The following is a 14,847-nucleotide window of genomic DNA, read 5'->3' on the forward strand; positions in this document are numbered from 1 at the left end:
TACAAAAAACCGCGTTCTTCTCATATGCGCACTACACTCCATAAAATAATATGGATTTTGGGAAAAGACGTAAGAAATTTTAATTCACAGGTTTGGGGGCATTATGATCATAGGAATTTTCTTGTTTGAGAGACCCAATGTATTCTTAAAAATTATGGACGGCTTTTATGAGTCTAAGCCAAGCAAAAAATTGTGAATTGCTTTCTTTTGGGCTCGAGATCCAACTAAAAGGTTTTGTCTCAAATGATAATTTTAAAAGTAAAATTAATAAATAAATAAAAAATGTAAAACCAGGGATGGCCATGGCCGACCCCGGTTTGTGAATAGATCCATCTCTTTGTGCATATATGTATATGTATATACATGTATATATGTACATTCTTCATTGTGATTGGGAAGTATTTTTTGTTGTTTTTGATTTTTGTGTTTTTTTGACAAAAATGAAAGATTCCAATGATCACGTAGGGTTTGGGGCATCATTGGTTTTGATACTTAAAAATTTGAGACCACATAGGGCTGTATGAGCACTAGACCGATTCTGATCAAGCTGAGCCAATTTCCGCCACTGAGCATGATGTAGGACTTGTCTCCCACCCCATTAGAGGCTAAAGGCTTCTTTTTTTTTCTTTTTTTTTTCTTTTTTTAATTAAGACTTTATTCTCATTTTTTTACTAAGATTATCTTTACTTTCACTACTAGAAGTAGTTTACTCTATTGCAAGTATTTATTTTTTATAAATTGGTTAGTTTGTAAGGATCAAGATTCCCACAATTTTAAAGAAATCGTAAATTCTCAAATTAAAAAATTTAGACAGTTTTTAAGTATCGAAATACTTATAAAATGCCACATATTAAAAATGTGACATGTTACAGTTGACAATTGTGTATATTTTCATCACATTTTTGCTCTATATCTTGTAAAACCAAGGGTGGCCATTGATAGGGATGGCTATGGGGTCTTCCTTGGGCAATTTCCATGGGACTTCGTAAGGGTTATATGCTTGTCACGCGTCACTGTCATGTCCAAGATTTTTGCTTTGATATCATGTTAAATTATCAAATAATTCAAAATTTTAAACAAATAGAAAATAATACATTTCATTATTTCATTAATATATTAACAATAATGAGTGATTTTTCTCTCCTAAATTTGATTAATCCCTCTGGTTGCTACTGATTTTGGATGTTTCAGAAAAACTTCCATCCAGTAAACTAAGTCTCATGTACAATGAAGATGGTTTACCAAGTTTTGATTTTATGTGGTGCTTTCACTTTAATTTTCATATTTTTGCTGATTGATGGATAAAGGAACAAATGCTTTGGATGTAAAAGGATCATTTCTAATGTCATCTAATATGAGATATCTAATAGTACCACTTGCCCAAATAAATTTTTGACTAAACGGCTACCTCAGTAAGTAATTGCTTATGATGGTTTGCAAATTTTTAGTTTTCACATCTTTATTATTATTATTATTATTATTATTATTATTATTATTATCTATTTATGTGTTTCTCCTATATAACTAATATAAAACTACTTTGAAAAACACTACACATTGAGTCATTATAACATCCAAAAACACACAACACAGAACGTAGTTAGTACATGGTCCATGTTTAACATAATGCAATACAAACAAAACAAACCAATAGAAGATGATTGCGTGATGCACGTCCACGTTTACGTTTAATATAATATGCAACAAATTACAAATACCAAGCGAACCAAACTGCAAGGCCATGGCAACGAGGGGGATTTTCAGCTTTCTGAGCTGTAGGAGGAGGAGGAGGCATCACCAGCTGATAAGTTATCTTGCTTATAACGCTTCATTTCATCATAAGCCCACTCAAGACCAGGGCAGTAATGGAGTGGTGGATTAAATCTGTTGTCATCGATGTCATCTGCCAAGAATGCACCATTCTCTATCAGGAATTTCACTGCTTCCTTCCTTCTTTCTTTAGCTGCACGGTGAAGTGGTGTCCCTAGGGTTGACAAAAATGATAATCGAAATAGATATCAGCATGTGTTCAAATCATAGGGAAGAAAAAACAGGAGTACGCAGGGGGGCTTCATACATAAGGTTAAATATACTTACAGCCACAAGCACCCATTGTTTTAGCATCAATATTAGCACCACGCTCTAGCAGTTCATCCATAACTTCAAGGTGACCACCCTCAGCAGCAAGGTGGAGTGGGGTCACTCCTTTTGATTTAGGGCCCCGACCAGACACATTCACATCCATTCCTTCATCAAGAAGTCGCTTCACCTGTTTTGAATAACATTAAAACAAACTTATCTTTAGCCAGAGTAAATTTCAAAGTCAATAGCATAGCAACTACCCATTATTAGCAGATGTATAACAATAGAAAGATTCATATCATGAACTAACTGCAGAAAAACAGGAACTACTCTCCTTGCAAAATAAATCCACATATCTATGCAATTATTAAAAGGCTTAAGAAATGCATTTCTTTCAAAGAACCCTTAATGTCCATGGTTCGCATTGCATTGCAGCCACATAGAGCACTTGGAAACAAGATTTCTAGAAGGCCAGGACGCCCTTGAATCACATTCCATGAGATGATGGTTAACTGGCAGACCCTGGTGACTATTATTTCTGGGCACATCTGTCTATTGCACCTCTCTATGTCAAAGCACTCTAGCCTTGATTACATAATCGAGTATCGAAAGGGGAATCAATTCATCTTGCTTCTTACTAGCTCTTTCAACTGCACATAATCCCCAGCTCAAGAACCAAGAACCGCCCAGGGACATCCACCTTTCACTTGCACGCTTGACTCAGACTAAATCACTCCTGCTTGGAAGATCATCAATTCTTCACTCTCTTGTAGCTCTTGATATATAGTGTGTTTATTTATTTACTTGGTACCGGCACATAATTTATCAAATTAAAGAATGGGGGTCTTTCCACTTTACTCCTTTGTATTTTGTATGGGGTGTCCCCATTTGACTGTTTATTGCATCATTTCCACTTGAAATTGCCTTAAGAGTTGAAATGCCTCTTCCTTTAGTGAATATCATCAGACTTAATGTACGGAGTCCACAAGTGTTTAAATTTGTTATAACTTCTAGCTTTCATGTACCTAAAGCAGACCATGCTTGAAGAACTACTTTTCAGTACCTAGGTATTGAAAACACGTCCTCATTCGATTCTCCCTCTCCTCCTATTTTCCTCACCTTCCCCCTTTGTTCACACGCACTGCTCACAACGCTCACACAGATTCAAGCTTCAGCCCTTCTTCTCACCCCTTGACAACCTTAACCAAACCTTTTATATTAAACTTTAAATCCTCATAGTTTTATGCAGCTTTCAGCCACCAAATAACAATTAAATAAACCATAAGACTAATTGCTAACAGAAAATTCATGAAACTTGTTCTCTTCAAAAGCAGCCGCTCTTCACCATTATATCTCATCTTTCCCAAACAATAATTAACCTGTAGACCCCAAAGCCCTTCCTCTATAACCACTTACCCTAGAACCCATCAAATAAGCAATTCCAGGCAGGTTTCAAAATCTGCCGTAGTTGATTATGTACCTGAACTTTTGGGTTAAAAAACTTGTAATAGGGTTTGGAACAATAGAAGAATTCAGGTTTTGTAGATTCATTATGGTTTGAAAAGGTATTATTTGAAGGTCAAATAAACAGTGGATGTTAACTGCACAGTAACCACTCTTTCTCCTCTCTTTCTCTAAAACCAGTATCTCTCTTCCTTTCTGTTTCATTCCAAATCAGGGTACACCACTGCCCACCAATTCCAAATCTGACAACACTATTGCGGATTGCCCATCCATTGCCCCCACCCACCAGTTTGGCAACTACCTTCTCTCTTTTCTCTCTTTAACCAGTCTATCATCTCTCCTTCCAGATATGAGTACATAATAGCCCATCCGTTTCAGACCTGAAGATGCTGTTTCCACCTCCCTAACATCGCCACCCACCAGATCAATAAACTCTGACAGAGCTTCCTCCTCTCCTAGAGAGTCCAAAGTGGCATCAGGATCTGTGCTTTCAAGCTCGCACGACCAGTCCTACGCCTCTTTCAATCTCAAGGTCCCCTGGGAGTTGTGTTCTTCGCTTGATCAGCCGCCTTAGGGAAGATACTCACTATAGATAACTTAAGGAAACAAAGTCTCATAGGGGTAGATTGATAATGCATGTGCAAGAAGAGTAAGGATTTTGTAGATCATCTCCTACTCCATTGCGAGACAACTAATGCCTTGTGGAGTTCTATTTTTGGCCTTTACTTATGGGTTAAAGTGGGTCATGCCTCAATGGAGAGTGCAGGGTGGAACTTTTCAAAGTGTAGTAGTGTTGAAGATATCTTGATTAATGTTGTGTATCTGGAGAGAATGATCATAATTTTGAAGATTGTGCGAGAACGGTGGAAATAAAGGTGGTCTTTTTAAAAAACCTTTACCACTGGACAGTTGCCTATGATTGTCTTCACATTTCTAGTTTGGATTAAATCCAAAATTAGTCCCTATGGTTTTCTTGTTTATCAAATTACTTCTTTTGTTTTTAAACGTAATAAAATTGGTCTTTGGGCTTTATGACTGTAAAATTACTCTTTCCATCCACTGCCGTCAATAAACCATTAGCCACTTGTACAATATGTATATATATCCATGAAGCCTTGCCAAATCAGCATACTTTTCCAAATCAGTGCCCCATCAATTTAGTGAGTCTAAGTCAGCTATGCCATGTCACCAAAAGGTTGAATTTAGTGAGGACAGCCGCTGCACTTTGACAGAGAACAACGGTGGGGTTTAGTGGATCTGAAAGAAGGTGATAAACAACAGTCTTTGGCTCAATCCATTTCAGCAACACCCTTCCCAGTCCCTATCTCCTCCATATACAGAACACAAAAATGTCTTCCACTCATCAATCTTAACTACCACTGACTATGCCCAATGTCAATCTAGCATTTTAGTAAGACATTCACAATCTTCCTCTCACATTTCCAAAAAGTATTGTAGCAGCTACAATCTTGGGAATAATGTATTAACTTAAATTGAAGCTTCTAACATTAAACACATATTCAAGAGAAAACCGAAGTAATGATATTTTTTTATTTGTAAGTCACCGCTACCCCACAACCTGGCCCTCCACCCTGTTCTTAGAGGGACAAAGTGCACTTTGATCTAGACCTCATTGGCCTGACACGTTGATACCTACTTTTTCTAATACCACTGTCTCTCACTAAAATCATCATATTCTTAGCAATATGGAAAATATATTTCCTTATTTCAAGGAGACTTCCAAAATACATCACACCGTATGGTATACAGATCATCAGAACATATCAAATAAAAGAGTCTTTTGTTGTTGTTGTTGTTGATAAGTCGAAACATAAGTGTGGATTGTTCACAAAGCATTCATATTCATCAATGCTTCTTTTTATAATATTCTTTCTTCTTAGGGCCTCCAATACATTTTAAAAGTGAAAATCATAATCACAAGTTCCTTACTCAAAACAACAAAGGGATTAACAAAAAGGTCAACATTGAATGTAATATTCAAAACTTGATTGCACACGAGGAAATGAGGCAACTGCAAATAATGAATAACAAAAGTATAGACCTAAAAATTCAAAACCCTTGTAGCTAAAGATATTGCATGATTATCCTCAAACATTAGAGTTTCCACAATATCAAGTCCTAGATTATGCTCAAAACAAGTTACTTAATCAATAAAAAAGAAAAGACACAAAACCCATCAAGAAAATAATGAATAACAAAAGGTATAATAAAGCTTACCTCCTTGAGATCACCTTTGCGGGCACCAATATGGAGCAGAGTCCATCCCCTATCATCCCTATCGACCCCAGACCTCAAAGACCGCCTTCTCGACAAGCTTCGACGAATCGAAACCGCCTGCTCCTGGGGCATACTTCTCACAGAGAATTACCAAAACACCTCTTTCTCAGAAACCCAATATATAAATTATAAAAATATGGATGTATGTTCAGGCAAAAGCGTAGACGAGCAAAGGCCAAGAAACCCTTAGATTGATAGCTCGATAAGATCTATGCACGCACTCAAGAAGACCGCGAATTTTTTTACATGCTTTTGGGGAACGAAAAAGAAAGGGCAGAATTAGCGAGAGGCGGAGAGGGAGTAATTGGCCATGCAAGGATTCAAACCAGGACCGAAGACGCGGAGATTCAGACACACAACGACGGAGCTGACGCACGCCAGATATATTTTGATCATTATATATGTGAATCGAAACCTACTTCAAATCTTGCAGCACAGAAGGAAGAGACGGAGAGAGGGGTGAATGGAAGAGAGATTACTGCACAGAATTCGGTTTCATGGAGACGGGAGATTGAGCTGCTGTGTTGTTATTGCGTCGAACCCAGCAAACCCTAAGAGAGAGAGAGAGAGAGAGAGAACGTGATGAAGGGAAAAGTATTTATAGGAGCCTGGGAAAGTTGCCGAGGCTTGTCTGGGCTCGGTGGGAAAGATCGAGCCTCGGCCCAACACAAAAAAGGGGTTGGCTCTGGCTCGCCCCAACACAAAAAGGGTCCGCTTCCGCTCGCCCCTGCGGCCCAGCCCAGCCCATGGGTGGTTAGGTCCTCTTATTTCAGCCGACTCTAGACGGATTTTTTTAAAAAACAGTATTAGAGAAATTTTCTCCAATTTCATTGAAAAAATATCATGTGTTGATTTTATATATTTAAATAAAAAAGATAAAATTGATTAAAAAAAATTATTATTATTATTATCTCTTCCAACTTTGTCATCGTTAATATAATTTGTTCCGAGCATAATTGGAATTTGAATATTTTTCAATGCAATAGGTTTTTTTTTTTTTTTTGGTTAGAAATACCGCTTTCTGCTTCGGCTTCTATGACCTTTCTAGGGCTTTTAAATCTCGTTCTTGTAAATTCATAATCAATGAAGCTACCACTTGTCAATATTAGAAGATAGTAGTAGTATTTATTTTCATACCTCACTCTTTAGTAAAATATTGTAATTAAAAAAAAAAAAGCTGCTTTACTTTCTAATTTTTAAGCGATAATGAAGAAAAAGAAAGTACAATGCATATGCTTTTTAGTTTTTACATCCAAAATAATTATATGACATGTTTATAAATTAGATTGAAAGAAGTTCATTCAGCCTAATTTTAAGGAAATCTTTGTTTTACCCTCGTACCTCTCTTTCTTTCTTTTATATATATACTCTTTTTTGGTTGTGAATGACATATCATAATTTTATTTGATATGATAATCAAGTTTTCTTTTACCAAATTTGATAATAAAGAATAATATATTATTTTTCATACCACAAATAAGCATTAAGAACATTTTAAAACCACAAGTGATCTAAGGATGGTTTCTTCCATCCTTCCTTCTTTCTCCCTTTTTTGTTTGTTTGTTTGTTTGTTTTTGTTTTAGATTATGTTTAGACTTTAGCAGCAGCGCCCAGCCTTCTCCACCACTTTGGTTGTCTACTCCACCTCGGCGTTCGTTTTCCTCCCTAATCTTTTGGCTTTGTCAATTTCTACAAGGGTTCTTAGATCGGCTTTTTTCGAATCAAATATACATTTTCGCCAGTGGTCCAAGTCCTATACGTGTTTTTACACCTTCTTTCTCAACGCCAACGAGTTATGTAGACAATAGACGTTTTTCTTTGGTCAACACGCGATGGTTGTGTTTTGAACGCGTCGGAGCGTGGATTGCGTAAATCTCACGCGCTTTTGTGTAAGCCTGTCGCTGCTATTTGTGGGATTTTTTTTTTTTTGTTCTGACTTTCGAATTGAGGATGAATAATTTTCGGTATGAGGGCTTATCTCTCATAACTGGTTAAATAAAAACTTTTGTCTTAGAGATATGATCTACCCATACTTTAGGTCTAGTCTGCTAAGAGTAGATCTATGCCATAAATGAAGTTTGTACATGGGTGAGAGCGAAAGTCATAGATATGATTTGATTGTTAGAATTTTTGATATATTTACGACTTTGTAACCACATAGTTTTTGTCCATGTTTTTAAGAGTTTTATACTCTGAATCTTTTATGAAATGAGAAAAAATTTACCGATTAAAAAAAAAAAAAAAAAAAGCAAAAGTGGCATTATCGTAAATCCGTGAAAACCCGTTGGCAATTAACAAAGACATTTCTTGGTTAAAGAGAAAGAAGACTGGAGAGGACAGAGAAAAACAGAAACGTATAGAAACGGAGCGCTGAGAAAGCGAAGAAACGGAAAAGAAAGCGAAAGAAGCAGACGACGGGGTGTAGCAGTCTAGGGATGATGTTCGGTGGCGGAGGAGATGGTGAAGTGTTGGGCGGAATGGGCGTTATGAGGGCAGCGGCGGTGCTGAGTCCCAAATCACAGGCGGCGATGCAGGCGCAAGCGCAGTGGGGCGAGCAGGAGACGAGGGAGTTCATCGCGATCCGTGCGGAGGCGGAGATGGAGAGGGACAGGATCACCGCCGGTAACGCGTCCAAAAGTAGCAAGAGGAGCAAAACGACCACGCTTTGGGAGCTGGTGAGCGCCAGGATGGGGGAGAGAGGGTACAAGAGGACACCGGAGCAGTGCAAATGCAAGTGGAAGAACCTCCTCAACCGCTACAAGGTTGCTCTCTCTCTCTCTCTCTCTCTCTCTCTCTCTCTCTTACACGTGGCTCTATTGGGAATTGCGAATTTAATTTGCGAATTCTAAATTTTTTATTTTTATTTCTGAAAAGGAATTCCTGTGAACATTAATGTGTGCTGATTGGTTTGGTTTTCACCAAATTGGGCTAAGTATAAATTTCCGTGTTCACCTCTCTCTCTCTCTCTCTCTCTCTCTCTCTCTCTATATATATATATATAACCCTATTTTCTTTAAATTTTAATCCAAGTGGATTGTCCTAAAGGCACAGTTTTTATAATCTGGTTCATAAAATTCAGCCACTCAAAAAGCGACATGTTGGTCTTAGCATGAGAAATAGTTGTTTTTTAGATAGCTTACATGTTTTATTAATAGCAGCTTTTTACAGGATAGATTGTAAGAATTCTTACAATTGAGATTGAGATTGTGGGAAATTTCTCTCATTTTATTTGTAAAAGAGGAAAAGCAGAAAAGCAGTGATAGACGTTTTTAAAATTACCATTGAATTTGTGATAGATTATTATTGGATTTTGATCAAATCATATCAATTTTAGGTGGACACAAAGGAGACCCAAGAGTGACAGGGATCATTACTCTGACAGAAATGTTATCAGTCCACCCTTATTTATTTTTTATTTTTTCCTTTTTAATTAAGATTGATCTTCTAAGAGTAAATTGAGCATGCTACGGTAGTTGGGTTTGCCTGTGTCCTTTTATTTGTGAAAACTCTTACTTGAAGACTTTTCAAGTGAGGAATGCTGTTAAATTGTTAATACACCACCTTGGTTTTTAAAAGAAAGTATTTGTGACTTTTACTGCTACGAATCTATTAAATAACATTATTCATTAGTTATATAGGAGTTGTATAACAGTCTATTAAATAATATTATTCATTTTTAGGAACCTCGGGATACTTGTGCACTGCCATAGTAGAGTAGCCCATAACATAATCAACTCGTTTTTGTTTTCACAACTATTTGGTTAGGTCCCAGAAAAGAATGAGGGTAAAATTATTTTATACGGATGACATGCATTGGTAATTGGTTGCTCTTTTCATATTACGATAATCTTGTATTTGCTTGTACAGGGGAAGGAAACAGCTGATCCGGAGAATGGGCGGCAATGCCCATTTTTTGAGGAGCTCCATGCAGTATTTACTGAAAGAGAAAAGCACATGCAGAGATTACTTGCTGAATCTGAGGCAGGTTCTTCCCAGTCAAAGAAAAGGGTCAAGAGATTGACTGGAGATCGATCCTCGGATGAATTCTCAGATGGCGATGACGAGGATGAAGATGATAGCGAGGCGGAGAGGCCTGCTAGAAGCAATCCGCGAAGAAGGAAGGTTGAAGGACTCACAATGGACAAGTCTTTAAAAGCAGCAACCAATACAGGGACTGTTAGCTTTAGTACTAGCGGCAGTACTCGGGAATTGCTGAAGGATTTTTTCCAGCAGCAACATAGGATGGAGATGCAGTGGAGGGAGATAATGGAGAGGCGTGTGCAAGAGCGGCTGTTATTCGAGCAGGAATGGCGAGAGACAATGGTGAAGCTTGAGAGGGATAGGCTAATGTCGGAGCAGATTTGGAGGGAGAGGGAAGAACAGAGGAGGATGAGAGACGAGACCCGGGCAGAGAGGAGGGATGCCCTGTTGACTACCCTCTTGAACAAACTTATCCATGAAAAGAACCTCTGAGGTTGAGCTTGTCTCTCTCATTGATCTCCTCATTGCTTCCAAATGTTTTGGTTTACCTGGCAGCTTGTGAAGAAATACATACTAGAGTGAATGAAGAAAGAAGATCTATATAAACAGGATAGACATGGATAGTTGTGATTTGTATAGGTATACAAAGGCCCTTTGTTTGCTAATTTGACATCAATAGACAGCTTTTGGATATTCTTTCATGGTAATTAAGAGGGGAAGTTTTATATCCATGGTCTGCAGCTCTTACCTGGGGAAGGTATTGTTTCAGGAGACTTTGGCTTTCATTTTTTATTTTTATTTTTCTCTTCGTGGGCTTATTTCCTTCTTTGGAGAAAACAAGTGAGTATGATAAGTACGTTGGTTGTATTTAGTTATTTATTTGTTTTTTGTTTGGTTAGAGATTGGTGTTTTATTTTATGAATTGTTGTCCACATCAGCTTCAATTAACATTAATTGTTGCTAAAAATCATATCAAATTGCTACTTTTTTAGCATTGATAATTGTGTTCTAATGTTGTTGGAGTCCCATGCAAATGTCATGCTTAGTTTAAAATGAATTGTTGAAGTTGTAAAAACACGACAAAATAATGAAATTTGTACCGGCACTTGGATGTCTCATTTTCCCGATTTGAATAGGGAAATTTTTTTTGAAAGAGACCTGAGATACGTGTTGGAGTTTTCATTATGGTGCACTTGATAGGCTTATTTACATGTTTTCGTGATTGAAGGTATTGTAGAAAATGATTTATATTTTAAACAAAGCAAATGCACTAATTAGTTTGTTATGGACTTTTCAATTTGCTTTCAATTGACTGTCGCAAGCATTACAATGAAATGATCATATCATGAATGCAATGAGTTGGTTGAACTTTTAAAGTAGTGCTATGAGAGATGGTGGGTGGACTGTGGAATTTTTTATTTGAAGTTATATTTTATGCCAAAAACAATATTATTATTACCATTATGGATGATGTACGCCAACCACAGTTATGACTAGAAACTCAATGCATGAAAAATTCACATAATTACTGTGTGGATTATATTAATGTAGATATGTAGTTGCAAGAACTTAACAATTGTTTTAATGAAATGAATTCTGAATTATTGCTTGTGTTGCATGCTTGAGTTCAAATAACTCATTTGCTGCTTTTAACATTGAGAAATTAATTTGACTTGTTCATTTTATCCGAATGATTTTTTAGCAATTCAAGGATGGTCGGCTCGAAACATACATCCTTGACATGTGTTCTAGTGAAGAATTTGCAACACTCAAAAAGGAATTAGACAATTTGCTGAGAAGATGGTAATGATATTGTGTATCCATTATTCATTAGTGACATTGGCATTTGCAACTGCTACTACTGAAAAATCTTTTAGCAATAAATATCATTAAAATTGTTTACGCAACATTGTTTGGTTACAAGTTACATATATTGAGAATGATGTATTCAAGATTATCAACACTGAAAAACTCACACAAAGATTCCAAAATATGAAAACTTGTCGTAGACAATAGAATAATTTAATGCTAAGCATGAAAAAATAAAAAAATAAAAAAATAAAAAAATAAAAAAATACAAGTTAAAAGCATCACCCTAATGATGAGTTTGGAGGAAAGACGGGTGAATTAGGCAACCCCTCACATTATGAGGTCCAATATCCCTGTTATCATCTTGGTCAACAAGATTCATAGATGCTTCCTCTCGATTCGAATCATATGTTTGAAATAAAAATTAAATTTTGTTGAATTGTTCATTTATTTTGTTAGATATATTCTTTAATATTTTTTAATCAATTTTTACTCAACTGTCTTTTAATCTTGTCCCCCTAAACCAAAATCCTGATTCTGCTAGACACATTGTATCCTAAACGCGTAGAAACGAAAGGTTAACTTCTAGGCATTGTAGGCAATACCTTTGGATGACTTTGACGTTGTCCTGGAACAGGAATTTTACGTGGGTACATGCCGTGAGTGGCAAGGCAAAACCCAGTCAAGGAAGGGGAATCCTTTTAGCCATGCAAGTGGAGCATGAGCTTAGGAAAGGTGAAGAGACTTTCTTTGCAGCATTGCAAAGAATCTTGATTGGCAAGAAGAGAATCCAGTTTAGGTTGCGGACCTTTTGGAGGAAGTTTAATGCTCTTTGAACTGCTACGAAACTTTCCTCCACAGCATGCAATCGATCATCAAACTGAGCTGGTCATGGGGACAACCACCTCAGCTGAAAACATCTCAGACAAGCATAGTACCAATAATACTTCCATTGTTATTGCAAGATTCAGGAAAGAAATGGGATCCACAAATGAAACCGCATGTCACAATGCAAGTGTGGCAAGCACAACATATTCTATGGTGTAGATACAACATAATCTCCAAAAAACAAATTCATTTGACTATAAAAAAAATATATATATAGTTGTTCGCTAAAACAGATGAGGAGCTAACCAGATTCATCGGGCATATAACACACAAGTTCTAGAAGCATACTTGGTGAATATCCTTTTTTTTTTTCCCTCAGTTTTGCACTTCTTTTTTTTACCAACAAGAGATAAAATCAACTTGAGTCTGTCGGAGGCTGTTCCTTTGGATGTTTGGAGGAATAGTGATCACCAAGTTGGTTCTGATTTGCTAGTTGAACCTGAAAATATGATCCACGGCAAAAGTGTAGCTCGCCATAACAGTACAAACAACTCCAAGTACATGTGCAAATCACTAGTAAAAGTTTGTAAAAATATGTTAACATAATGGTACAACCACAAGCATGAGGGAGAACAGGCACATGGTTATGCTTAATTATATTCTGATGTCGTTTTAATGAAAACATATGCAGGGAAACTCCAGTCTAGCTGTACGCTTAGCACTCTATGTTAAACTTTAAAGCATCTAAATGTAAGACACGTAGAAATTCTTGCAACTACAAGACAATAGATGTGTAACACAACATGACACACATACTTTCTTTTGACAGACACCCAAGAATATACATGACTCTTAGTGTGCTCCAAAATTTTAAGCACTTGACAATAGGCAAACCATGCTGCAAAAGATGATTTCTGTTAATAGAGTTAATATCCAAAGATCTATTCAAACAAACCATTGAATGATTTTGGCATCATAACTTGCGTATGGGGTAATGAGATGACAGCTTAACAGAAAAGAACTCCTAGGGCTTTATCTGTAGGAAAGGAACAGGTGTCCCTATTCTAGATGTATGAGATGTCCCAATAAAGCAATCTTATTATAGCTGTTCCTATGAGGTATCCTATTGTAGAATGGTATAATTGATCTTATAAATAGTAATATGCCTTGTGAGGAACAGAGACATTCACTGTGATTTTCTATTTAATTAATATGATATTAGACAAAGGTACAAAATTCAAATTCCGAAGTGAATGTGAGTGTTAGACTGTTAATTAAATGGTTAAATTCGCCTTTTCCTACCAGGTTAAACTTTTAGGATAAGTGATAATTTAACAATAACAAATGGCAATACTATCCTTAACATCATTTAAACCTTTTAACCATTCAACCAAAAGAAAAAAAGAAAAAGAAAAAGAAAAGTTTTCAGCTAAAACAGAGAAGTCATATTTCTCTGATCAAGCAACACCACCTGCAATTCCAACAACCATTTACTGTGAGACAATGATTTTAGTGACACCATTGACATTTCCCACCCTCCCCCTTACCCCCTTCTTCTCTTCATGCCTAAGGAGGGGCAACAATCGCCAAGATCAACACCATATGTTGACGATTATAGTGTAGTCCCAGGTGGAAATATTGCAAGCCTGATTTTGTGAGGGTGGTGAGGATTACCACAAATCTATCTCTTGGAAGCAAATCTTGCCAAGGATAACTGAATTTGAAGAAGATCACGGGGTCTCTTTTTAGTGTTCCATTTTTTCTTTCAAAGAAAGTCATGATAAAGGTGCAGGTAAAATAAAAAATCAGATCTTAGTTTCTATTTGCTTTCAATTTCCACATCCTAGAACACTTCATCTGTAACAACCCAGGGAAAAGTGTTAACTACATCTGTGCCATCACCCCAAAAGGACTAGTCAATTTGGAGCCTCCCTATATAAATTATAAAGCTCAGTTTCACCTAATAAGTAAGTTACGTAGAACTTAGCATCTATGAGTGTCTTTATAAACCACCAACTCCCTATGTGCACTACTCAACTTCCCAATATGTAAGCATATTCGTGGACAGGTGGGCATTTCCAACCACTTAAAAAAGTTAATACTAAAACAAACAATTACAGATGCCCTCACAAAGATGCCACTAAAAAACCCAATTATCACACGTTTTTAGAGGACATACCGATGCATCCGACCCCTTAAAACATAAAAAGAAGAAAAAAGCAATTCATAGAAAGCAAGGACTACAAAATCAAAGTTGCTTAACTTGTTTGCATGAACTAGATGTAATTTTCTTGTTGAGTTTAAACTTTACAAAAATCTTGAACTGAAGGAAGGAAAGCATACTTCGCTAGCCAGTTGTCTTGATTAGCTAGAGGGTCTTGAGCT

The 14,847-nt window shown here is 36.7% G+C and overlaps 2 protein-coding genes across 2 annotated transcripts; one reads left to right on the forward strand and one right to left on the reverse strand.

Moving 5' to 3' along the window:
• Positions 1 to 1,573: 1,573 nt before the first annotated feature.
• LOC132174984 (phytochrome-interacting ankyrin-repeat protein 1) lies at positions 1,574 to 6,122 on the reverse strand. Its single transcript, XM_059586767.2, has 3 exons — positions 5,785 to 6,122; positions 2,098 to 2,269; positions 1,574 to 1,984 (listed from the first exon to the last, which is right to left on the reverse strand). The coding sequence occupies exons 1-3, from the start codon at positions 5,914 to 5,916 to the stop codon at positions 1,761 to 1,763; spliced, it is 528 nt and encodes a 175-aa protein (XP_059442750.1). The 5' UTR covers positions 5,917 to 6,122; the 3' UTR covers positions 1,574 to 1,760.
• A 2,076-nt stretch (positions 6,123 to 8,198) lies between these two features.
• On the forward strand, positions 8,199 to 10,723 carry LOC132175383 (trihelix transcription factor GT-3b). The gene is made up of 2 exons (XM_059587323.2): positions 8,199 to 8,606; positions 9,712 to 10,723. Exons 1-2 carry the CDS (start codon positions 8,280 to 8,282, stop codon positions 10,315 to 10,317), a joined length of 933 nt encoding a protein of 310 aa, XP_059443306.1. The 5' UTR covers positions 8,199 to 8,279; the 3' UTR covers positions 10,318 to 10,723.
• The last annotated feature ends 4,124 nt before the right edge of the window (positions 10,724 to 14,847 follow it).

This window comes from Corylus avellana, chromosome 3 (genome assembly GCF_965113065.1).
Source record: "Corylus avellana chromosome 3, dhCorAvel1.hap1.2, whole genome shotgun sequence".
Lineage (NCBI taxonomy): Eukaryota > Viridiplantae > Streptophyta > Magnoliopsida > Fagales > Betulaceae > Corylus > Corylus avellana.